At 43.9% G+C, this 27,194-nt stretch overlaps 1 protein-coding gene across 3 annotated transcripts in view; it reads left to right on the forward strand.

The window, feature by feature from the left end:
* MUS81 (MUS81 structure-specific endonuclease subunit) overlaps positions 1-27,194 on the forward strand; it is a 309,816-nt gene that overhangs the window by 169,087 nt on the left and 113,535 nt on the right. For all 3 annotated transcript variants that reach the window (XM_086938075.1, XM_086938074.1, XM_086938076.1), the window contains one exon: positions 27,047-27,174. In XM_086938075.1, coding sequence (XP_086794201.1) covers positions 27,047-27,174 — 128 coding nt within the window. The remainder of the gene's footprint in view (positions 1-27,046; positions 27,175-27,194) is intronic.

The following is a 27,194-nucleotide window of genomic DNA, read 5'->3' on the forward strand; positions in this document are numbered from 1 at the left end:
CACACCAGCCACAGCTGACGAAATTGTCTGATGTTTTTAATTCATGTTTAATTGATACGCTTCCTTTACAGGCCTGATGGACAGGATGTCCGCCATTATGTTCTCTCGTGCTGAATGGTTTATTTTATTATGGAGATATAGATTGCTGGTCGTGGGGGAGGGGGGGGGAGTTTACATAATTCTAATGGTAAGATGCCTCCCGGGGTTGGGGCAGAATGTACTAAAGGGGGCACGGGCGTGGTCGATTCAATATTCTCTTGTTGAAGGTAACCGACAGTCTGCAACCACTCTTCCCCATTGTCCCTCTATAGTTACTAGAAGGAAGGAAGTTTCAGTGTAGTTTGGATGGTGGTTAGTTTTTTAGTACCAGTCCTGGGGTGGGGATGTTGGGATTGTTCTTTTAGTTGTAAGGGAATGTTTCAGGGATAAAACCAGCTGTTCATAACCAGTGTGGAGCAATGCCATGGGTTTGATATCCGACTTAAAATGTATCTCTTGGAATGTCAGCGGTATGCATACCATGTTACGAATGCATAAAATACATGTGTACTTAGTGCGTAGGGGAGTCCAACTGGCTTTCCTTCAGGGAACTCACATAGCACCAAAAGAAGACGTAAAAAAAACCAAAATGGTAACACACCAGCACTGCACAGACTGAGCATGGCTCCAGTGGTAGTCTGGCGTTGAATCACAGCCTCATCAACTGGACCACCACTGCCATCCAGCCATGGCCAACACTGACAAAAGGACCAGGAGCCAATACCTCTACCTCCTCCGGTGTCAAAGGTCCAACACAAGCCACGGTCGTCCTCGGTGCCAACAGCATCTTTAACTCAGTCACCATTGCCGAAGCTGGCGCTGAAACCCAGCTCAGCTCCAAAGCCTCATTCGGCATCAAGGTCAATCTCAGATCCGATACCTCATTCGGCTAAGGATACGTCAAGCCACTCTGCAACAAAGCCCCCATCAATGGCAGGATCCGGCGATTCAGAACAGCCGATCCTTCTGTGTTTTGCAGGAGAAACTCGGTGCATACCAAAAGAGTCTATTTATCCATCCGCTGACTGGGAAGATCTCTACAATCCTACCATCCAAGGTACAAGACACTCTCCCACACAAAAGGAGCAGATTGCCTTGGAGCCAATATTTACTTTTTAGCATATAAAGTACTTTAACAGAGGCACTAGTCCACTTTCTTCTCAGTTTCTTGCTCCTCCTCCTCTGATGCCACAATCATATGTGTCTCCTCCACCACCTTCTCCAGAGGGTTCACAAGACTCCTCTAAGGAGGGGGGGGGGGAGGGGGAGGGGTGCAGACCCTCAAATCCAGTAACACATCTGAGGCCCCTTATGACCCTGAACCCAGGAATGACCAGTGGGGCAACAATAATGTCAACCCCGACCCCCCCAACCTGGTGGACACAGATCCGGATCTCTGTCCAGCCAAAACCTCCCATACAGATGGCACCGCCTCGTGTCACAGGGTCATTTACAAGGCTGTTACTTTTCAAAAATTAGACATGCACATTGTTCAGGAAGACACCAACTTCCTGGTTGCAACACTATGTAATACACAACGCACCCTGCGTTTTCTCCCTGTTCTCAAAGGGATGCTCAAGACGGCAACTGAAACATTTAAGGACCCAGTCAAGACTAGAGCCATTACGCCTAGGGTTGATTAAAAAGTATAAACTCTCTCTTAATTAATCTCCTTATATTTTTGGCCATGCCCCTCTGGACTGCCTTGTAGTCAAGCCGGTGCAGAAATTCTCCAAATGCCTAGGGAACTGGTGACGCCCCACCTTCCTGAAAAGGAAAGCAAGAAGATTGATGCAGCTGGTAAGAGTTTTGCTGCACAGTAGCAAATTGCAAGCTCTGTTGCCATGCTCTTCCGCTGTGACCATACTCGAAAAGATGAAGGAACTCCTCCAGCAACTCCCACACCAATACAGGCAGCGTGGGTAGAAGCTGGTCACAGAGGGCAAGATAATCTGCAACACTACTGTCCTCTGGGCCCTTGATGCTTTCTCATTGGAGGCCACGCTTGTGTTTGTGCCCCTGACTTTAAGCCAGAAGCGCAGCAGCATCTCCTGAAGCTACAGTTCGATGCTAAACATTTCTTCAGGCTGCAGGTGGAACAGATGCTGGAAAAGTGAGTGCTGTAAAGGCACCCTCGCGGTTGTATGACGATCCATCGGCCGCAACGTCCTCGCGGGCGTTCGCATCGCGGCCAATACATCGCAAATGCGATTACACGGGCCATTTTGGCATCGCACGTCGTTGCGGCCACAGACTACGATCGCGTGTCACATCGGCGACATGACATCACACGACATGACAACGCAATGTTTCACACAGCCAATGGGTTGGTGGAGAGGTGGGGGTATATATTGGATATATTGTTTTGCACACCGTGTCTGCACCCATTTGTGCCTGTGTCGTTACCCTGTGGACAGCCTTTGAAATCGGTAAGTGTCCAGTACGCTGGTGTTTTATTTCGTGAGACTTCGTTTTTAGTGCCCTTTGCCCTATTTTCCCCTTGTGCCATACCTGCGCATAAATAATATTTTCCAAAAAGCATCTATGTGGGAAGCTGATCAGAAGCGATCATTTGAGCGTGCCCTTCGGTTTCCTCTTTTTTCGTGCCCTTCTGCCCTTTCACCGTAACAAAGTATTTTGAAATCCTTGTAGGGGTCTTAAAGGTGACCCTTTGTGCTACACTGCGAAAGTGAACACTTAAAGGAATAACAGGCAGATAGCCAGCATTGTATGCATTAAAGTGTATTGCACATATGTGATCTAAAAAGTGAATTAGCAAATGAAAAATTCAAAGCCATCTAAAAGTGCATTAATGGTCAGTATTGAGTTATTGTAGAACTGCTTATCATTCTAAAACTAAGAAAGCTTCATAGGCATGTTTACATCACAAAACGCCTAGCAGTAAGGCAGCCAATACCAATAGTCGACGGCCTCGATACACCGTCTGGACCGCAGCCAGAGGAGTCAGAACAGCAGACAGTGGTCACGGCACCATAACTTGATCAACAGATGCTGGTATTTACCAGATTAATTCTTACGATCAGCCCTTCTGCCCCATGTTTCCCTCGTTTTTCGTGCACTTTTGCCCTATGTTTCCCTCGTTTTTTGTGCATCTCAGCCCTATGTTTCCCTTTGCAAATGTACAAGATGTAAAGGCACACAAAGAGGATGGTTGTTTTTTTTGGCTAAAGTTTTATTGTATGCGATTTTAAATAGCGTGAACTTTACCCGAAGGTGTCCGAGCGCTTTACATAAGAACCAGCAGCAAAACCTAAGAACTTTGCATTGGATTACACGCGTTACATAAAAGATACAAATAGAAAAAAACTTGCAAATGTACCATATGCCCTTGGGATATGAATGGATATACTGCAAGAGTCACGTAGGAATGGTAGAGTACAAAGATCTACTGCATATACTAGTGATTACAGTTATTTCTATATACAGATGCATATACTAGTGATTTCAGTTATCTCTGTATACAGATGACCCGAGTCATCTGTATATAGTCATTCACCAATGCTTGCAGTATGCCATCCATCCACCCACCATCCCCCAGCACCCACCCACCCATCCATTCATGCACCATAACCCATCCATTCACCAATGCTTGCAGTATGCCGTCCATTCACCCATCCCCCAGCACCCACCCATCCATCCATTCATCCACCATTACGCATCCATTCACCCATCCTTCATTCACACATCCATCCATCCCCCAGCACCCACCGATCCATCCATTCATCCACCATCACCCATCCATTCACCAAAGCTTGCAGTATGCCATCCATCCACCCATCCCCCAGCACCCATCCCGCAACCCCCATCCATCCATCCATTCATCCACCATCACCCCATAATAATGTGCCTCGTTTAGTAAACATTTCTGCCGTCGCAAAAGTAAATGAGTCCGTCCATAATAAAGTCCCGCATTCTGCAATAATGTGCCTCATGTCCCGCAATTAATAAACATTTGCATGTGCAATTCCGCATTAGTAAAATTGTCCGCCCATAATAATGCGCCTCATTTAGTGCCCGTAATAATGTGCCTCATTTAGTAAAACTGTCCCCCCATAATAATGTCCCACATTCTGCAATAATGTGCTTCATGTTAAATATGTCCGTCCATAATAAAGTCCCGCATTCTGCAATAACGTGCTTCATGTCCCGCATTTAATAAACATTTGCATGTGCAATTCCACATGATGTGCTTCATGTTAAATAAGTCCGTCCATAATAATGTCATTTAGTGCCCGTAATATTGCGCCTCATTTAGTGCCCGTAATAATGTGCCTCATTTAGTAAAACTGTCCGCCCATAATAATGTCCCACATTCTGCAATAATGTGCTTCATGTTAAATATGTCCGTCCATAATAATGTCCCGCATTCTGCAATAATGTGCCTCATGTCCCGCATTTAATAAACATTTGCATGTGCAATTCCGCATTATTAAAATTGTCCGCCCATAATAATGCGCCTCATTTAGTGCCCGTAATAATGTGCCTCATTTAGTAAAACTGTCCGCCCATAATAATGTCCCACATTCTGCAATAATGTGCTTCATGTTAAATGTCCGCCCATAATAATGTCCCACATTCTGCAATAATGTGCTTCATGTTAAATATGTCAGCCCATAATAATGTCCCACATTCTGCAATAATGTGCTTCATGTTAAATATGTCCGTCCATAATAATGTCCCGCATTCTGCAATAATGTGCTTCATGTTAAATATGTCCGCCCATAATAATGTCCCACATTCTGCAATAATGTGCTTCATGTTAAATATGTCCGTCCATAATAATGTCCCACATTCTGCAATAATGTGCTTCATGTTAAATATGTCCGCCCATAATAATGTCCCACATTCTGCAATAATGTGCTTCATGTTAAATATGTCCGTCCATAATAATGTCCCGCATTCTGCAATAATGTGCCTCATGTCCCGCATTTAATAAACATTTGCATGTGCAATTCCGCATTATTAAAATTGTCCGCCCATAATAATGTGCCTCATTTAGTGCCCGTAATAATGTGCCTCATTTAGTAAAACTGTCCGCCCATAACGTGCTTCATGTCCCGCATTTAATAAACATTTGCATGTGCAATTCCACATGATGTGCTTCATGTTAAATAAGTCTGTCCATAATAATGTCATTTAGTGCCCGTAATATTGCGCCTCATTTAGTGCCCGTAATAATGTGTCTCATTTAGTAAAACTGTCCGCCCATAATAATGTCCCACATTCTGCAATAATGTGCTTCATGTTAAATATGTCCGTCCATAATAATGTCCCGCATTCTGCAATAATGTGCCTCATGTCCCGCATTTAATAAACATTTGCATGTGCAATTCCGCATTATTAAAATTGTCCGCCCATAATAATGCGCCTCATTTAGTGCCCGTAATAATGTGCCTCATTTAGTAAAACTGTCCGCCCATAATAATGTCCCACATTCTGCAATAATGTGCTTCATGTTAAATATGTCCGCCCATAATAATGTCCCACATTCTGCAATAATGTGCTTCATGTTAAATATGTCCGCCCATAATAATGTCCCACATTCTGCAATAATGTGCTTCATGTTAAATATGTCCGTCCATAATAATGTCCCGCATTCTGCAATAATGTGCTTCATGTTAAATATGTCCGTCCATAATAATGTCCCACATTCTGCAATAATGTGCTTCATGTTAAATATGTCCGCCCATAATAATGTCCCACATTCTGCAATAATGTGCTTCATGTTAAATATGTCCGTCCATAATAATGTCCCGCATTCTGCAATAATGTGCCTCATGTCCCGCATTTAATAAACATTTGCATGTGCAATTCCGCATTATTAAAATTGTCCGCCCATAATAATGTGCCTCATTTAGTGCCCGTAATAATGTGCCTCATTTAGTAAAACTGTCCGCCCATAACGTGCTTCATGTCCCGCATTTAATAAACATTTGCATGTGCAATTCCACATGATGTGCTTCATGTTAAATAAGTCTGTCCATAATAATGTCATTTAGTGCCCGTAATATTGCGCCTCATTTAGTGCCCGTAATAATGTGTCTCATTTAGTAAAACTGTCCGCCCATAATAATGTCCCACATTCTGCAATAATGTGCTTCATGTTAAATATGTCCGCCCATAATAATGTCCCACATTCTGCAATAATGTGCTTCATGTTAAATATGTCCGCCCATAATAATGTCCCACATTCTGCAATAATGTGCTTCATGTTAAATATGTCCGTCCATAATAATGTCCCGCATTCTGCAATAATGTGCTTCATGTTAAATATGTCCGTCCATAATAATGTCCCACATTCTGCAATAATGTGCTTCATGTTAAATATGTCCGCCCATAATAATGTCCCACATTCTGCAATAATGTGCTTCATGTTAAATATGTCCGTCCATAATAATGTCCCGCATTCTGCAATAATGTGCCTCATGTCCCGCATTCTGCAATAATGTGCCTCATGTCCCGCATTTAATAAACATTTGCATGTGCAATTCCGCATTATTAAAATTGTCCGCCCATAATAATGTGCCTCATTTAGTGCCCGTAATAATGTGCCTCATTTAGTAAAACTGTCCGCCCATAACGTGCTTCATGTCCCGCATTTAATAAACATTTGCATGTGCAATTCCACATGATGTGCTTCATGTTAAATAAGTCCGTCCATAATAATGTCATTTAGTGCCCGTAATATTGTGCCTCATTTAGTGCCCGTAATAATGTGCCTCATTTAATGATGCCCAAGAATAAACATTTGCATGTGCAATTCTGATTCCCAAGTAAACATTCCTGCAATAATGTGCCTCATTTAGTAAAACTGTCCTATCAAACCTCAAACATCGCATGCGTTGTAGTTGCATGCAATGTTACTGACATCGCGCCATCTTTGCATGCGATGTAAACAACGATGCGATGTCAAAATCGCGGTGCGATAGCACCGCCATGTTTTGACAACGATGCTGTGGGTGTTTCCCACCCTCGCCCTGATTTTGTAGATCCCAATACAGGGGAGGCAGCAAGGCCTCTTCCTCACCTCCCAACAGCCATAGCAGCATACAACTTGGGGCTGCTCTAGAGGAGGTTACAGAGGTGGCAACACTGGAGGCAGGGCTAAAGGAGGCGTGGCCAAAGGAGACACCCACACAAAGCAGTGACTCGCCATACCCTCCACTCCCAATCACCCTACTCCTGTTAGGGCAGTTTACAGGGGTTTTCCTCGCAGTGGGAAAGGATCACCTCCAACCAATGGGTCCTTTCCATCATACAACAAGGTTACTACATCCCCACCAAGGTAGGGTAGGGTGAGTCACTGCTTTGTGTAGGCGGCTCCTTTGGCTGCACCTCCTTTACTACAAGCTACAAGCATTCGAGTTGTTAATGCCTCTTTTTCAGCCATATCGCCATCTGATGGTCAGAACAGTAATGCACCTCCTAGGCATGATGGCCCCTTGCATAGCCATAGTTATCCTTGCAAGATTACGTATGTGTCCTCTACAGAAGTACCTGGCGGAGCTATGGTCACAGGCAGAGCATCATTGGAAGGATCTAGTGTTGATATGGGCCAGTGACTATCGCTCTCTGCAGTGGTGGAACAGCAACAACCTGTTGCAGGGTTGGCCCTTTCTAAACCCAATCCTGCAAGTGACCATCACTATGGACGCATCCTTCTCCTAGTGGAGGGCACATCTTCAGCAAATGACCGTGCAGGGTGTGTGGACGATGCACCAACAGTGCTTTCACATAAATTACCTCGAGCTAATAGCCATTCAGCTGGCATTGGAAGCTTTCTTTGGCCAGGTTAAAAGCAAAGTAGTCCATGAAAAGACAGACCACATGATAGCCATGTATTTCTATCAAAAGCAGGGAGGCACACTCTCTGCAGCTGTCAATACTGGCACCGAGCATTTGGTGTTGGGCACTTAAAAACAACATGCATCTCGTAGTGGAGTACATATCAGGAGTGGATAGCGACGTCGCAGACCTGCTCAGCAGAATTCGGCAACAAGTCATGAGTGGGAAATCCACCAACAAGTCCCACTCCTGTACTTCCATCATTGGGAGTTTCCCGATATAGACCTCGTCACCACTGCTCAAAATGGAGAAATGCCCAAGCTTCGCATCCAGGTTCACACACCCTCGATCCATCGGCATTGCTCTATGGATGAACTGGTTCGGAATATTTGCCCAAGGTTTTCAGCTTCTCTCACTCCTTATGTATGTGGTTAGGACGCTCTGGAAAACACTCCTCACTCTCATCTTGGTGGCTTCCATGTGGGCCAGACAACCCTGGTTTACAACCCTTGTAGAGCTGTCAATAGTTCCCCACAAGAAGCTTCCCTACAAGCCAGACTTTCTCACACAGCACCATGGGGCAATCAGCCATGTGAACCCCAGGCAACTCAATCTAGTGATCTGGCTTCTAAGGTCTTAGAGTTCAGTTATTTTCGACTACCTCAAGAATGCATGTCAAGTCTTAAAAAGACATGTAGATCTACCACTCAAGGGTGTTCTGTGGCTAAGTGAAAAAGGCGTGTCCACTATTGCATTCCACAGCACATAGAGCCACTCAAACCCATGGTTCAGGATATAGTGTACTACCTTCTTTATTTCCAGAAATCATGTTTATCTTACACTTCCATATGCCTTAATCAGGCTGCAATTGTAGTTTACTTGCAAACAGGGAGCCCTCTTCCTTCTTTGGAGTCCCTGTCATTAGCACCTCTATCGAAGGTCTTAAATAAGTTACCCATGGCTCCTCTGGTGAGCATTATTCAACTATTTAATTTAAAGGTGGTGTCCTATGCTGCACCTAGCTTATGCTTTCCTTTCGTGAGACAAGCTGTGAGCTAGAGGATTCCTTCAAATCATGCCTGGTGAAAGTTGCAGAATGGATGAAGAGTAGTTCTTTTAAACTTAATTCAGATAAAACTGAAATACTTCTCTGCCAATTTTCACCTGGTGGCCCACTGAGTTTTGATCCCCTCCTACTCCGATAGTTGAGGTGAGAAACCTTGGTGTTAAATTTGATAAGGATCTTTCTTTACTCCCTCAAGTGAGGGCAGTTTCAGGATCCTGTTTTGCTCTCTTAAAAAAGACCCTTAGCGTAATTTCAGAGTATTCCCCAAAAATTATTATACACACTTTGATCAGATCTCGTTTGGATTTTGCAAATATTTGATGTTGGAGAGCTTCCAGTCATCTTTTGTTGCCAGCTCCCAGAGTGTGTTGCAACCGTTTAGGTGGATGATTCTTTTCCTTTCTGGCCCCTGTGGAATATTCTCCTGTACAGCAACTGCGACTCCTCTAATGAACAGAGTTACTAAAAACCTGGTTATTTCTGAGTATTTACCAGTCTGAATATCTTCCCTCTTCTAGTTATTTCAGCGCAAAACATCTTTTTGGTAGCCATGTGCTATATAAATGGCTCATTCATTCAATCATCCCGCCCAGGGTACCTCCGGCCACTGTCTGGAACATCAGCATTGTTCCTACCAGGCTCAAGGGCCCTACTTTTCAAACCTTAGACTTGTGCCAGCTGCTTTTCCTTTCCTGGAAGGTTGTCTTCCTCGTTCCTATCATATCTTCAAGGTGTGTTGGCGAACTGCAGGCTCTTACCCTTGAAGATCCCTTTTTTAAGTTCATACTGACAGGATTAGCCTAAGGACCAACCCAAAGTTCATATCCCTGTTCCATCTCAGTCACAACATTGAGCTCCCTGTTTTTGTCCCAGAGCTGGACTCGTGACAGAAAGGGCCCTCCATACTCCTGTTGTCAAACGTGCCCTTGTGTACTACATTGATAGGACCAAGTCCTTTTGTAAGACTCAGCAATTCTTTGTTCCTTTCACCAAATCACTTAACCTATTCGATGCTCATGACGAAGTCAGCTCGTCATGAGGCACGGTTGAGCTGTGCTCATGACGAGCTGAGCTCATCATGAACAATGGGAATGAAGGGAATGCAGCACAGGAGGAAAATATCTCAAGCACCCAAGGTGTTAAAGGACACCCTTTGTCTAAAGCGGACATAGCCAGGTGGATTGCCAAATGTATACAGACTTTCTACATTAAGGCTAAAAGAACATGCCCGCCTCACCCAGACCACACTCCACTTGCAGAAAGGGCACCTCTGTAACATTCCTTGGCAATATTCACAAAGCAGACTTTTGTAAGGCAGCTACGTGGTAAACTCCACATAAGTTCACTAAACACTACTGTGTGGATGTCCTAGCACGCCAACAAGCAAAGGTTGCCCAAGCTGTTGTACGAACTTATGAGGAAATGGGGTCTATTATATGGTGTGTTCCGTGACCTCACCATGTAATACACTTGCCAACCCCATTTCCTCACATTGATGCCTACAGGTGGGATCTCTTGGGTTTAGCATTACCATACAGTTGTTGAAGCCATGAGGCCACTCAGAATCCATCACAGTGGACAGCTAGAAAAATGTTTGCGAACTTCAAAAGCAATTTTTCGAGCGGTGTTTGCCCCAAAGGATTTGTTTCCAAAGAAATTGTGAAAACTTTTCAAGAGTTGAGAAACTGTGTCAAAGTTTCTTGCTAGTTCCAAAGTTTGGAAAAATCTTCAAAATGTTTTTGAAAAGTTTCTGCAGCCATTTATTTGAAAAGGAAGCATAGGGCTCAACCTGGTGCCTGGCTAGGCACCTCTGGTTTTTCAGAGGCTGTACAAACCACCTTGATTGATATGCCTTTCGAAGGCTCCCGTCTGTTGGACACACAGGCCGACTCTGCTTTGCTGCGATTTCGAGTTAGTCGGGGTGGAGCAGACTCTTAACTCTTCCATCTGTTTTGCTAGTTCTTCCGCGCTAGGTTTGTATGGGGAAAGCCCTTTTTGATTCATATAGGAGCCATTCCAGGTCGGAGCCCATTGGCTTTTCTTTTCAAAATTCCCTTTCTATCTACAGGTGAACCCCAGTGAGGTGTTGCCTTCTGCAGGTACTTTTATTCTTATACTGTCAATAACAGGTTATGGTTCTCGTTGTCTGGGACATATATTGTGACTCTATTTGTGCCTGTTCTAACAGGCTTCTTTCTGAAGCTAGTTTTCTACCCAAGTTCTTATTCTATAGAGGGATTTTCCCTGTTCTACGGGGACCATCTTGTGTATGCCTTAGTCATTTTGAGATGTTTCTGACCCTTAGTGTCCCTTGTAGGTACTTCAGTTTATCTGCTTCTGAGAACATACTGCTTGCGCGTTACGCCTTGCACCAGTGCAATATAACCCCCCCCCCCCCCATCATGAGGGTTATCTTTCATCACCACGGGGCATTTCCTCCCTTTAATGCCGTTCTTCTTTCCATAGCGGAGGCAATGGAACAAGCGGCATGATCCTTGGCCTCGGTAGATTTTCCACTCTGATCTACGACCGTGTTCCCACTCAGGACCTTTAATAGTGCATTGGCATTTATTGTTCTGCTCTCGCTATGCGTTGGCAGAAGGCTTCCTGCCACTGATCTTTCAGGTTCCTTGTTAGGCTATAGCTTTGTGGTGCATTGGGTATCAAGGCCCGTCTAATGCAATGGTTCATATTCAACCACTCCTGCAAGGTTACTTTGGCCCTGGGCCACCGACCTTGTTACCTTTACTCTGCTTCATCCCTGGAGAGGCTGCTATTACTTGTCGCTTTCTGGAATAACTCCTAACTTTGTTATCCATGGGCATTATATATTTCCAACTCAGATCACAGCCACAGCATTTAGTTACCATGTTGGGTGTCTTCAGGTATCGCCATCTCACCCACCTTTTTCGTTCTTATGGTTGATTTTCATTTTCAGTTTTCCTTCTGGAACATGTGTCCCTTCTACATTATGGTTCCATTTATCTTAACATTGGTTCCCAAGGGAGCTTGGGTCTCCCTTTAACATCCTGTTCCGGAAGGTTCTTCTTCCTCCTTGTGGGATGTGATAAGGATTCTTACCCTCAGTCTTGTTATACCACTTCCACCTAATATCTGTGGATTCCTTGTGCTTGAAGGACTTTTTCTCTCTCCCTTTCTTCCTTTTAGAAGATGTGGGTCTTTTCCCCTTTTTAATCGTGGTATACAGAAGGCTTTGCAATGTATAGATCCTGTCTCCTAGACAGAATCTTTACTGGCTTCAATCCTTGTTGTGCATGTACGCACAGCCATCCATTGTTTTTAGTTTTTCCATTTCGTGGGGCTTGGTCCCGACACGACTATGCAATCATCTTTTATCTCATGCTTCAGTCAGATCTTGTCCACCTGATATCTCGGTCTATTGAATTTGAAATTGGTTATCTATTGAGACTTCTGTGTCTTGGTCATTATTTTAATTATACCTTTTTAAGGACCCCGGTGGTGGTCCTTATTCCCTTCATAGCAGGCTTTTCACACCTGCTGTTTTCTTTTGATTTCCTATTAACCGCCTTATGGTAGCTTTGTCAGTCAGTAGTGTTGTTTCGTGGGAGATTGCCATTATTTTTCTGGGGTGTGTGATGCCCTCCATTCCCTCTCTCACTCTTATACGATACCATGTTGCTAGTTATCAAGCTTGGCACTTATATCTTTATATTCATAATTTTCACTCTTTTGTTGTGTCAACTTCGGTCTATTGCCAATGTATGTTTGTAATTGTATGTGTCTTTTGATGGCTATGCCTATTCTATAGGTGTTCCTCAATCCTACACAGGTCAGTATCCATGCTTGTTGTGGGATGCCGGGGTTCACTTTCCCAATGGGGAGGATATTTTGTGTCTGTGTGTGTGTGTGAGATATATTGCAAGTATGGTTGTGCCGAACGTCTTCCATAGGGTGTACGTATCTGTTTTTCTAACTACGCCTTTCTTGATGCTCTTGTACAACCTTGACTTGGCTGTTGCCTATGCATATCTTTTGCCTTTCTCCTCTGGCCCTTTACGTTACATACTTCTGAAGGGGTACCTTCTCTCTAGGAGAGTTTGTTTCCAACTGAGGGTGGTCTCAACCAAACGTTGTTGTTCTTCTCGCAATGCTTTTGTTTCACCATTGATTGTTTTTCTCTTTCTCTCGCTCTTTATCGTGGCTGTGCTCTGAGATTCCCTTCTTCTTTGTCTTTCACAGGGTAGGGTTAACTCACATATTAATGTCCTTGACAAGGAGATGGAGCTCCAATTCAGTGGTATGGGCTGTTGTCCTTGATCCTTTAGCCTTGTCAAGTCATTGTGAGAATACCTTCGGCAGGGGTACATACTATTATTGCTTCCATGAAGTGTTCTCTCTAACACTTTCTTATCCCTCTGCTGTGGGTAGTGTTTTCCACATGCTTTTCATGGTCATGCACAATTCAGCTTCCTACGGGCTTTCCATGGTCCCTCTGGTGTAGCATCTCTATTTCCTCACCTATATTCTTAAGAGAACCTGGCCACTTTATCCCATTACGGACTGGCTAGTCCTATTGTGGGATCTTTTGTGGGTTCAATTTGCAGACCCTCCACCAGAGATGGCATTGCTTGAGTATCTAATTCTAAGATGAGGATTCCTGGTTCTAGACGTCTCTTATCAGATGAATGCTACTTACCTCCAGTTTCGCCTTATCTGGTAAAGGGAGGATCTATAAATGAAAAATAGCTATAACCTGCACATCTCAAAAGAAAGAAACTAATATTGTGAACATATACTACATCTGTAATCAGTGTGTGCAACCCTGTGTTCCTGGCCTGCTCCTGCCAGGCATGCATACCTAAAATAATTTGCACAGAACCTGACACAAATAACAAGATGCACTACTCAGGCCCTTATGGTGCTCTACATTCAATTATTTGTTCGCTTAAATCAAAAAACAATTATAAACATTTCAAATTTTTTTCAACATGAGCTTATTCACGATGATTATAATTGCAGATAAACAAAAGGGAATACTGCTGCTATATCAAAATTAACACAATCAATGTTCAATACATGTAACGTTTATTGTACAATATAAAAAAATGAAATTGAATTGAATGAATCACAATTAACAGTGTAAGAATACAAGTACACAATGTTTACTGTGTCCTTTATGGTCAAGTAGATAATAAAGGATTCCTATTGTATAATATGCACATCTTAACATAGATCATTATAATAATTAAGTCTTTATATGAATGTTTCAGTAGTCACCGTCCTCCTGGGTGTGGCATCAGTGACTTCTTTACGCCTCCCATAGGCCCAAGACGTTTTCTCATTTCCTTGAAAATCACAGACTCTGTTAGACCACCTTCTTGGCTTGTTGACACCAATCCAGATCGGTTTTTCCGTTCTGCCATACTCGGCAGACAATCCGCATCATGCGGCATACCAATAAAAGATCTCTGCCAAAGTGACCCTTCGGGGGACCCGTTGGGCATTGCAGCGCCTGCCCAACGAGAGCAATAGCCCTATGATGAAGCATGACCTCGCTTTGGGATGTGTGAGGGCAAAATGAAACAGTCCTGTTGATAGCCACTGTGCATATGCCTGAGTCCTGCACAACCTGTCGATATCTCCTCTTTCTCTTTAGGAACAGTAAACCTGATTTTTGTTCTCTTATCTTGTCTAGGAATTTTTTGTCTTTTAGGTGCCAGGGGTCTGGTCTGGGAGGCAGCGTGGTGTCCCTTGGAGGTCCCTGCAGTAGGACTTCTACCAGTGAATGCTCCAAGATGCCACGTGCCATATGAGCTGCACTGGGAAACTGTCCTCCGTTTGTACTGTGGGTGCAAATGTGATCTAGGCGGCAGCAGCTGCTGTGTGCAACAGATAAGTACATATACTGCCTCGTTGTGGGACTGTATTCACGCTACAAGTCTATCAGACCTAGTGTGTCCACAAAGACCTGCATGGGTCCCTGGCCTGTGCCATGACAGGGCCCCGCAGATATTATCTTTCTCCTGGTCCATAATAGCATTCATGTAACCCCCAGTATAAGAATGCCAGGTGGCATGTTGAGCAGTAGGGTGTTAAGTGCTGGCAGTGTATCAGCGTGGAGCCTCTGTGGTATATATGTCAAATATATGTGGTTCCAGAGAAATCCATTGTTTTCCCAAGTCCGTGCTAAGCTAATCCCTCTTCTCCATAAGGAGTCCCTGACTTGTAGACTTGAGGAGGGCGGAATTTTAGACGCAGAAAGCGCAAGCTTTAGTATTCAGCTTTCATCTACTCATTCACTTTCAGGTTTCCTTATCTATAGGCCACCGGGAAGCCTAAAACACTTTTCTGACTCCCTACTAGAAACTACCTTAGCAGCAGCCGCCCAGGCCTCCAATTTTCTGGTCCTGGGAGACCTGAATCTGCATTTTGACGACCCCAAGGACAACTTAGCTGTCGATTTGGCTGCAAATCTTAACTCCTTTGACCTGGAGCTTGCAAGCAAGGAAGCTACCCATAACAAAGGCCACCTGTTGGACCCTATCTTTTCGAACATCTCCCAGCTTGTAGCCAAACCCCCTCTACCCCTTCCATGGTCAGATCATTCTGTAGTGCCATTCTCTTGGGAATTCTACCCTGAAATGACCAAGGCATCTAGTCCCCGTATACTTCAAAGACCGTGGCCGAGGCTATCGGTAGAAAACCTGAAAACTGCCCTCGAACAATCAGTACCCCCTGCAGAATCCGACGTCCTACAAGCAGATATAAACTTCCACGATTGGCTCACTAAGTCCTTGGACACGGGTCTGCCCCTTAAACTTACCACAAAAAAGAGCAATACTTTTAAATCCCCTTGGTTTACGCCCGAATTAAGAGAACTCAGAAAAGCCTGTAAAAGAGCTGAGCGCATGTGGCGGAAAGACTGGGCACTCAATAGTAAAACCGCCTATAAAGCTGCCCTAAGACTCTATAAATCCGCACGGCAGAAATCCAAGGCAGTCTTTTTCGAGGAGAAAATTAGACAATCAGCCAATTCCGCCAGAGAAACGTTTAAAATTGTCAATCAGCTCCTCAAAGTTCCAGCTCCAACATTGGTTCACAATGACCCCGAACTAAGATGCAACCAGCTAGCAGAATTCTTTGATGCAAAAATACGGAAAATCCTTGATAGCCTCCCTCAATCTCCTGTCATACTACCCATTGAAGCTCCTTTCTCAGTCCCTACCTGTCCCCAGTTTGAGGCGTTCAGCTGTATTACCAGGGAAGACTTCTGTAAAACCTTATCTAATATAAAAAGTGGTTCTCCCTCCGACCCAGTTACGATGCATATTCGGAAACAAATTATGAGCACCATTGCTCCTTTAGCCACAGAGCTACTTAACGTGTCACTTTTCACGGGCACAGTGCCCCCGAGTTGGAAGCAGGCTAAAGTCAAAACGCTCTTAAAAAAACCGGGACTAGACACTTCCGATTTGGCCAATTTTCGCCCTATATCCCTTCTACCTGGACTGAGCAAAGTGGCCGAAAAGGTAGTGAATAGGCAGATCTCAGAGTTCCTGGAGTCTAACGACCTCCTAAGCGACTCCCAAACGGGCTTTCGCCCTGGTCAGGGCACAGACACCGCCCTCATAGCTGTGACTGAAGAGGTAAGATGCATCTTGGATTCAGGGGGATCAGTGGCCCTGATCCTCCTGGATCTAAGCGCTGCATTCGATACCGTTGACCATGTAATTTTGGTTCAACGCCTTGCCAAGCTGGGCATTACAGGGTCATCCCTTAGATGGCTGCAGTCCTTCCTGGACAATCGATCCTTCAGGATATGGGAAAATGGCTCTATGTCCAAATCCACTCCCCTCCAGTGTGGGGTGCCGCAGGGCTCCTCCCTCAGCCCCACACTGTTTAATGTCTATATGGCCCCGTTAGAGAAGGTAGTAGCCCCCTTTGGGATCAAATCCATTAGCTACGCAGACGACACTCAACTTGTCGTCTCGCTGTCACAACAAGGGGGCTGCCCGGATGACCTCCCGAAATGCCTTACTGCCATTTCCTCCTGGATGTCTAGCTCAAAGCTTAAACTTAATGGAGCTAAGACCGAGATCATGTTTCTGGGCAATCAATTCACCTCCCTTCCCCCTGAGCTGTGGCCCCCTTGCATGGGGGACTTACCCCCCCCCCCCAGGAGAAAATTAAAAGCCTAGGGATTTGGTTTGAACCCCAATTAACCTTTAAGACCCATGCGCAGAAGGTCGCAGGAGGCTGCTTCGGCCTGTTACGGGCAGCTCGGAAGGTTCTCTCCCTCCTTCCTTTTCAATCGAGAAAGCTATTAATCCAGGGCCTAATTCTGTCCAGACTGGATTATGGCAATGCTCTCCTCCTGGCTGCACCTCTTGCCACTATTAATACCCTCCAGCGAGCACAGAACGCTGCAGCCAGGTTGCTCATGGGGGCGCCTAGACAGGCATCAGCCAAACCATTGTTAAAAGCCCTCCACTGGCTCCCAATCCAGGAGCGAATCACTTTTAAGTCACTCTGTATCGCTCATAAAACGCTGCAGGGTAAAGGCCCTCCGGCCTTGAGAGGATTGATTCGCCCCTACAAGTCGGCCAGGGCCCTTCACTCCGACAGAGAAAACCTGGCCATCATACCGAGAGTAAGGAAAGCACGTACCGGAGGCCGCCGGTTCTCGTTGAATGCAGCAAATAAGTGGAACGCACTTCCTAGAGATCTCCGGATGGAACCCGCCTACCTTAAATTCAGAAAAGCACTTAAAACCTTTCTCTTCCCTATCACTCCCTAATTACGTCCCTTCTTGAGTTCTCTGTGTTCAGTTCAGCCTTCAGCGCTGTGACGCTCCAGGGCAGCCATGCGCTCTATAAATCCAATTTCATTTCATTTCATTCATTTCTTCTCTTCTTAATTGGCAGACATCGGCATGCGTAAAGGATTAAGATACGGATTTCCCACCCCTTACTCCATCCGGTTTAAGAATTTTGATAAACAAGTGAACCTATTACTCATTTAACTTGTGGGGCACTAAAATCTACACTTGAGCCAGGTTTCCTTTGTGGTCCGGGTCCGGCCGGTGCTCAACACCAGCAGTTCTAAAAAGCCGGTGCCGAGACAGTTCTCTATCGGGTGCTCCAATTTTGCCCCAGGGTGAAAAAAAAAATCTCAACTCTGCAGCAGTACCAGCCTTTACTGCATTTAACTCCTTTGCTGCTTCTGACGACCAACGGCCGTCGCGCGCACTACCTCCGTAGTGCTGCGCACATCCCTTGGCCGACGCAGCCCCGCCCACTGCGCTAAACCGCCGCACCGCGACGGAATTGCCGCCACGGTTAAGTTGTTAAGGTACCTTCAAAGAGCTATAGTTATAGTTCTTTGACAGTCTCACCATTTCAGAACGGAAGCATCTTCAGTATTTTATACAACTAAGCCATAGTCGTTGCTTATTTATCTTGCACAGTTAACAAACATTTGCAAAGCCAATATCCCTAACATGTTGTAGGGGTAATGTTACTTGTTGTGTTATATATCTCTATATAATGTCAGAAGCAGCAAAATACCAGTTTGGTGGCACACTATGCTAAGCACAGATTTTTACCTTGCGCATTTTATGCCACGCCCTTAATTAAACCGGACACGACCGTTTGAGAAAACCCCCTTGTCTTTCATACCATTTAAAGCCTGGACTTAAGCCTTATTGAAGCTTTCTTTTTAATGGTCACCGGTGTTGAAAGGAGGTGAGGAGTGCAGTGCCACAAGATATTCGCCACATATATCACTACCCAATATTTTGGATTGAATTGTGTAGTTTTGAGTACTGCTGTCAGATTGAAAGGTATTTTCCTACTCCTTAGCTAGAAACCTTCAGGAGCAACATTTAGAGCAGGGCTACAGGGAAACTACCCATGTCCATGTATGCAGACAATATCTTACTTTTCACAAGAAAGCAGACACTTAATCTCACAGCAATATTTTCATGAAAAAGGGAGACAGCTGCTGAAAAGGACAATTTAGGTAGGAGTGTCAACATTATGAAGCCCATTCGATGTTTGGTTAAACTTTGATCGTTGCTGCAGTACAGATGGTTACAAGTTCAAGTTTTCTTTCCCTTCCCCAACCTTCATCCCAACCCTCTTACTCATTCCTATCCCAGTAGGGGAGGTAATCCAGTTTAAGTTTAAACAATCATTGGTAATGCACCAGTTGCACCTCTGTGAATAATAATAAGTTATTCTTTGTTGTAAGTTGTAGCTTAGTGAGCAGTTGTGTAATATAAGTTACTGAAACTCCATTAAAGTGTCATGATTTTTTTTATTGAGAAAGGGCAATATATTGTGTGCTCCTATGAGTCAACAAGATAATGCCAATTGTAATTGTGAATCCATGTAAAACTGTGTAAATGAGGAACACAGCTTTCAATATATTGACAGTGCTAAAGAAAATGAAAATGCAGGGGCCTGGAAAGCATTAAGGTTTCAGTAACTTATACTGCTCACTAAGCTACAACTTACAAAAAAAAATACAGTTTATTATTAATCACCTAGGCGAAACTGATACATTACCAATGCTTGTTGTGTATCTGTACTTGAGGAAGCGGAGATAATAGCCTCCTCTGAAGCCAATTTAGTTGCTATCTCTTGGTTAGAACCATTTTTAGGTCTCGCCTATGCAGCACGCATGCGCTGTATAGGAGGGGACCTTTTGGAATCGAACAGCATTTTGGCCAAAAACGTGCATGTTTTGCATTGCTTTCTATTGCAACGCCTGCACGTTTGGCATTTCCATTGCGGGAGCGAGCTTTGGCAACATCTGTTTGTAATTATCTTCCAAACAGATGGTGCCCCTGCTCGCTCCCGCAAGGGAAACGCTGTGTGTCTTGCTTGTTTCTTTTGCCTAGGCGGTGACCGCTCCTCCCTCGGTGCCCGGGCTGCGCGCGGGGAACGTTCAAAGTCCCGCAGTGGGAGTAGGGAATTCCAAAAGTGTTTCCCGCCAACTGGAGACACGCCAACCCCCGCCTGCAGTAGGAAAGCAGGGCTGCGAGCGGTAGACATTCAGGTATTCGCTTTACAAGAGGGCCGTCCTACGGAGTAAAAGTAAGGCGGGAGTGGAGGCTCGGGTGGCTTAAAATAATCGAGGTGCCCAAGCCTAGTGGTAGCTCGCCATAACAGCCTGTCAGGTGAGCTCCCAAGGTGCACCTCAACCTTCTTGTAATAGAGAGAGACGGGCATCTCTGTAGGTGAGGGTCTTCTCCGATAAGATCTGTTACAGGATTTCCAAGCCCTTTACTTAAGCTCTACTGTTCTGTTTCTAAATCGCACGGATGAAAACACTAATATGGCTGGTCCTCCGGCTGCCCTTGTAGTGTAATTCCTGTATTCCCAATAAGCTCAGCGCATTGGAATAATATATCCTGTAGTTTAGACGTAGGACTGAGATCGACTAGGTCTCTACCGAATCTATTAGACTTAATTGTGACTGCCAGCTAGCTCAGAGGTCACTAGAAACTTTCTCAAATTCACAAGAAGGGATTAGTTGGTGACAACTGCATAAACATGACAACTTTGTTTCCCAAGAATAAGAAATCGATCTCTAGAGTTGGGGAAACAATAGATAGATATTTTACTCAGTCAATCGTGCATGCTTCGTTTCACCAGAGGTGCTGAGAAAACAGAGAGCCGGGTGTTTTCAATAAAAGGTGTTTATTGAACAGTCTTCTTTCTCAAGCATAAGAAATGTACTGCTACAATCGTAATACTGGTTATACAGTACAAGGCATATAATACGAAGAGTATTATAAAATAGTACTGTAAGAGCATGATATGGTTTCTAAGCCATAAAGATGCCTAAAACATATCAAATACATACAGTGATAAAATAATGACTAAAAGTACTCAACTGGTGCTTCTAAAATACGCCTACGCCAGTGTACCTAACCTAAGTCTAGTACAAGGGAAGAAGTAAGTGAGGTGTAGTTTAAGTTTAGTATTTTTTTCTGCCAAGAATCTATCTGAGAATTCTCTAAGGGTCTAATCAGCTCCGAACCTTGGTTTTAGAATGAAGGAGGTCTTGTATCTCTCTCTCAAGACTCTATTTCCCAGCAACCCGCAAGGGTAGCCTGGAAACACTGGAGCTGGATTTCTCGGCAGGAGAAAAGACAGCGTCTCCCAGTGAGTCAGCTGGAGGGTCGGCTTTCTTCGGCACTTGCTGCAGCAGAGCTCGTCGGGCAAGTAGATAGTCGAACTGCTCCAAACCACCGTGTGTTTGTCTGGGCAAATGTAGGCATATTTATACCTTGAAGGTGCCAAGTTTGACGTATGATTGGACATAATAAGGTCATCAAAGACTCAGTTATTTGAAAACTCCATGATTTCCTAGATAAATTAGTATTCAGGCAAGGGGAAGTCCCTAACTGCTGAAGGCGGGTTTTTCTAAGAAATCGTTGTGGATTCTTGGAACTTAGTGGAAGTAGCCATGCCGTATTTGGGCTACATAGGCTCAGTCTAAATATGGGTATGATTTCTATGCCTATATAAGGATCGGGTGATTTATACCTATATATGGGCATGAATCGGGAAAATTACACTAGGGTCCTAGATTCGTACATAACACCCTCACCTACACCGTAGCCACTTATGCCAACAAGTTGACCTTTGAACTGCCGTTTACTTCCGCGCCACTTTATTTAAAAATACGTCCGATCCCAATGGGTCCAATCTACGTAGCGAAGAGTCCCGCCCTCTTGTTCGATTATTTTGCTGCCGAGGACTACTTCCGGGTACGTGACCTTAGTAAATGTCACTGTATCGTGGCCATTTTGGAAAGGGCAATGCTTTATGGGTTAAATAGCATGCTGTAGAACTTTCTCTTTATCAGACAATCTGTCGATTAACTCGTGGTCATATGCCAAATCAATCCCTTAAACAGTTTATCACAATTTCAGCCGTCCATGAAGCAATTATCAGTTTAATTAGTTGTACTGTTCTCCAATTGCATTTAAGAGAATGGGTTTGTTATGAGGATGGGCTTGTTTAGGAGGATCTCTTTCATTTCAACAACTGTTATCACCAGGTCAATGTTTTCCTGTAACGCTTTTCTTGCTAGGTTAACTGCTACCTTGGTGAAGCTGACTTATTTACCGGGGACCAGTATTTAAATGTGTCAAACGTGAGCTTTATTTAAAGGTTGATAGTGTTTCTAGATAGCCGTTTGTAACTTGTCTATAACTTGCCTCTCCCATCACAGTGCTGTGTTTTGTTTAAAACTTAGAACTTCCTTAAGGTGACACTTGTCAAGTGGCCAGTTAATAAGACATGCAGCTTCAATTGATGGACGGAATGCTGAATCAATCATTCAACCCCAGTGAAGAGATCTGGGTTAATTCCATCGTTCTTTTGCCCCACCCCAGTTTGGACCCAGTCATATGCAAATCAGTCATGACCCTGGGAACAGCCAAGCCCGAACTGCCAAGACAGGACCTCCCTGGACCAGAAACAAGCATTCTGGACCGGTTTCAGGGCACTACCCCATATCTGCCAATCTAGCTTGAATTCAGTTGCACATCAAGCAAGGGACTCACGTCTGGACATGCCCATTCCGCCTAGGGTGAAGAGTGCTGCAGCAACAATTGATGGATCCATCAAACATTCACCCACAGTCAAGAGATCTGGGTTCAATCCATTGTTCTTTTGCTCACTACATCACCCCAGTTGGGACCCAGCCAAAGTAATGTGGCATGGTGAGCAACAGAACAATGGATTAAACCGAGATCTTTGTGACTGGGGGTGAATTCTTGCATTGTTCAGCATACTGTCCATCATTTGTTTCTTTTGCAGTAAATAAGATAAACACTTTACCTGTTGTGTATCCTGCTTACCTTCTCGGGCAAAGTGACTTAAAAATGGCACGCTAATGGTCACACAAATACTTTCATGCAGTGTGAATTCCCCAGACCGCAATTGCTATACTGTCCCTTAAAAATGACCATCCAGTCCTGGTGTTGTCTCTGTCAGGTTTGCGGAATTCCGACCAATCCTCGTATCTAAATTCTATTTGCTTTGCACTGCAGTGCTTTTAGTTCTGCATTTACATTTGAAAAGCCAAAACAATATTTTCCATAATGCAAAGTAAACTGCACTTAAAAAGAGGAGGGTGGAAAATTGGACGCTTGACAACGTAAGAACACTGCATAGCTCATCAAGAGAATCTTTAAAATACAATGTATTTTGTGAGACAACGTTAGGTAGCAATCTGGTTTGAGAATCCATTACAACTTCAGATATAAGCAGGGCCAAAATAATTAATTGTCAAGGTTGACAACTATGTGGCAAGAAACGGCTAATTTTGTGGCACCTTTTATGATAGAATTTATTTATTTTGTCAGTTATACATGTTAATACTGTCTGGAAAAGGGGTTCACCTCATTAGACTAGCTTACCCCCCATTTATAAAGCAACCTGGTGAAGGGCTGTCCCTGTGGGGCAACTCATCGCTACATTTTTTAGTAACGTTTTGTCCTTTGAGCTAGAAACAACGTTTTTGTTTTAAAATCTGCAGATTATGTATCAGATAATGGAATATGTGTCAAACGAAATCCATAATTATACAGACCATGCCACCACAGTAGAATCACATCATTCCTGTTGCCCTTGTTATGCCATTACAACTACAAAGTATCTTGCTGAGTCGGTTCACCATCTCCTATCTGTAACCCAAAAATTATGTTACGGTGCCAATGATCTCTAAAAAAAAAAAAAATATTTGAAAGTAAAACCAACTATTGTGTACGGTGTCATGAGGGATGAGCCAAAACTACCTAATATAGCTGGATGTAAATGCAGTAAAGAATATTCTTGCTGGAGGCAGGCAAGTCTTGAGGGCGATAGTCCTGACATTTTACTGCAAAAGGAATGTCTCTGCTAATGTCAAGACCAGCAACGGTGTAACATTGAGGAGATGTGGAGTAAACCAGGGAACCAGGTTTGAGAATTCGGAGACAAGTAAAAAATCCTGTGATTCTGGCCATTACTTTATCATCCTGCACCTTTAAAAAAATAACAAGCATTGGCATAGCCAATAGGTTTCGCCTTTGGGACCTTATAAGTATTTATTTATGCAGCACAATATCCTTGGTGCAACAACATCAACTGTTGAATGGCTAAACACTTATAAGGTCCCAAAGGCGAGACCTATTGGCTATGCCAATGCTTGTTCCGGATAGTAGCTGAGTTTTAAGCTGAAACTTTGGTTATTTTAGTCTTTGTGCAATTTTGAACTGCTAGGAATTCGACCAAGAAAATGCTGCTTCTTGCTGCTTGTGCTGATGCACGTGGCAGAAGTTACTGGACAGCGTGCCTACATCACTACTAAGGTATGTGCTGTCTCTACCTTTTTTGACTGGTCTGCAACAAGGGGCGACGGACACTGTCGGAGAGTCATTGCTGGTTTCACCATAAAGTAAGAGTCCTTTTCCGGAGGAGTGGGCCTCCCTAGGCAGACAATTTTAATCAGCACGAGCGCAAGAATGATTGTGTGAATTGAGAAAACAAGTGGGGTCAGTCCAGTAGCAGCACAAATACAATATCTGTGCACCCAGAACCGCTGGCATCACAGCTGCATGCCTGCCAACTCACGCGGTGCCACAGTGTGATACACTATATCGGCTCCCATCACACGGTCACCCAGTGAAGAGCTGATATCACACTGTGGCAGGGAAAACGAGCTGAATCCACGATAAATAGTGCTTTTCGAGAGGCTTTGAACTGCTTACCCCATTAAAGGGTGTGAAAAAACCCCAGGACATCGGCACCAGCCTAAGCAAGCTTTTTAGGGGGGAGGAGAGGGTTGGGGCGGGGTGGGTTCAAAAGTGTCTCCTAGATATTTATCGGTAGTGCCCCTCCCCCTCCCCATACTGTGAGAGTGTTCTTAGTTGGCAGGTATGCAGGTGAATAAAGGTTCTGGGACAGACACTGTTGGCTTTGAATACAGATGAATGCCCCACACCAAGCGGAGTCGAGGTAAATGCCCAGAGACACAACTTGGAGAAAGCCTCCAACTTCAGTAAATCCAGGGCACAATTCCTAAAAAAAAAGAAGTGGGGGGACAGACCAAGTCAGGCAGTATACAAGTGACATCATGACACTTGCTATCAAAGCACATAACGTCATGATGCGTGGCATTCCACGTGGTATCACAGGAACTAACCTCACTGGAAGTGATGCTCTGATATGTGTATGTTTTAACATATGCCAACTGATAATGCAATAAAAGAGTTTCTTTTTTAAATGTCTCCTGCAAAGCATATCATGTATCATGCAGATCATAGATGTTTATTTTATGTAGATAGGCACGTGGATTACTGCTATGAACACAGAGATCCTTTTGTTACTTGCAGTTAATAAATTGTGATCCTTCTAGTAGACCCCAGTGAGCTATGAAGTGTATTTCACTCCTACACCTTGTAACCCTGTCTGTCTGATGTAACACATCTTGTTTATGATTTATTTGGAATGGATAATGTGTATGTTATGTAAAGTGCTCTGACACTGCATTGGGATCAGTAGCGTTATTAAAGAAATAAAATTGTGGTATTTAAATTATTTGTGTAAATACTGAGACATACCAACCCATCTGACAATCTTACAGTGCATGAACTTATATTCAACAAAGTAAAATGCATGCATCTCTTAGGTACCTGTGAAGAGATAACAAGCTGTGTTTTTTTGTTTTCTCACCCCTAGTCCCATACTCGATCAAAAGGGGGCCTGATGGCCCCCTTAACTTCTGTCTTTATTTTGCCCAGCTGGAGGTGGAAGAAAAAAAAAAGACCCCTCGCTGCGTGCAGCCTGCACGTTGCTGCTGGGAATCAAAAGCAGACAACGTGCAGGAGCTGATGAACGTGCCCCACTGGGACAAGTTTAACATATTTCTGTGGGGCCCCACTTCTTAGCAGGGGGGATAGCGTCCACCATGTGAAAAGAGTGGGTGGACTCCGTGTATCCGCGTGTACACCTGAGTCGTGCCCTGAGTAAATGCCTAAAGCTCCGATAGCATGCTTGAATTTAGGTAATGCAGATGACTCGATGCCATGTCTGCCCCCAGAGGTGCTGCTGTGCTCGCGAGTCGCCGCCATCTTAGCAATGGATCATAGCCTTCTTATGCGTCTGTAATATGCACCCAACTTACTCTCTGATCACGACTCAGTATATTTCCTTTAGCCCTGAACTTACTAGCTCAAGCGGGAAAAGAAGAACAGTTATGACACACATATCTCTTAGACAGTCCTTGGAGACAATGCATGTTAAGCATATAACACATTTATCCGAGACTATACAGGTGTTTGGATCATTTTGTTGAGGTATTGGCACTCTTCCCCCAAAGTGAGTACAGACAAGAAGTACACCGTAATATTTTTTAAGGCTTTATTTTAATCCTATTTTGTTACACTAGATATCCAGATCTACTGTTGTAGGTATAAAAGTAATAGTAACAGTGACCATTCGGTATAAACAGAACGTAACATTTATGAAAATGGTCATCATATTGCATAGTGGCAATTTCCCTTGAGTCTAGGCCTAGCTAATAACTATATTAGCACACAACTCTGCCATTCTATGACGGTTTAGTATTTAGATGTTTTTGTTACATACCAAAACTTCATTTGTATTTTGCAGTCCAAAGCGTGTCCGCAAGGCAAGACTAGATTGTATCTATGTGGCTGCCTCCTGTTAGTAATGGCCTTGGTGCATTTTTATTGAGAACTGCTCTTATCTGGATTCAGAAGTGCCTCTCCCTTCAGGAGAACTTTGAGAGCTCATTTTATATTATTTTCCTGACATTGTTATGAGAAATAAATCCTCATGATGCATGGGAATTCTCTTATAGATTCATTTTAAAGTACCTTTACCTTGCTCTAAATATCATACATTGCATGAATATATGAATGTGTAAACTAGAATAACACTATCAAAGCAAATGTGTGTGTGTATATATATATATATATATATATATAGTTTGACATTTGGGGGCATTCGCCAATTAGCAAATGCTAGATATGGGGTTCCCTGAACCACTATAGAGCAAAAAACATGACACAAGCAGAACTGTAATTGGTGGTAAATAAATGTTTTTATTTCATTTTGCTGCTGGTAGCGGGTCCTCGCATCGGAAGCAGGAGCTTGTAGCAGAGCTGAATAAGAACGGAGTGCAGTTTGATGTCCGAAAGCTGCATGTGGGTGACTTTCTGTGGATAGCAAAAGAGAAAGTCAAACCTGTACCAGGTATTCCATTCACACAAATA

Source organism: Lissotriton vulgaris, chromosome 9 (assembly GCF_964263255.1).
Source record: "Lissotriton vulgaris chromosome 9, aLisVul1.2, whole genome shotgun sequence".
NCBI lineage: Eukaryota > Metazoa > Chordata > Amphibia > Caudata > Salamandridae > Lissotriton > Lissotriton vulgaris.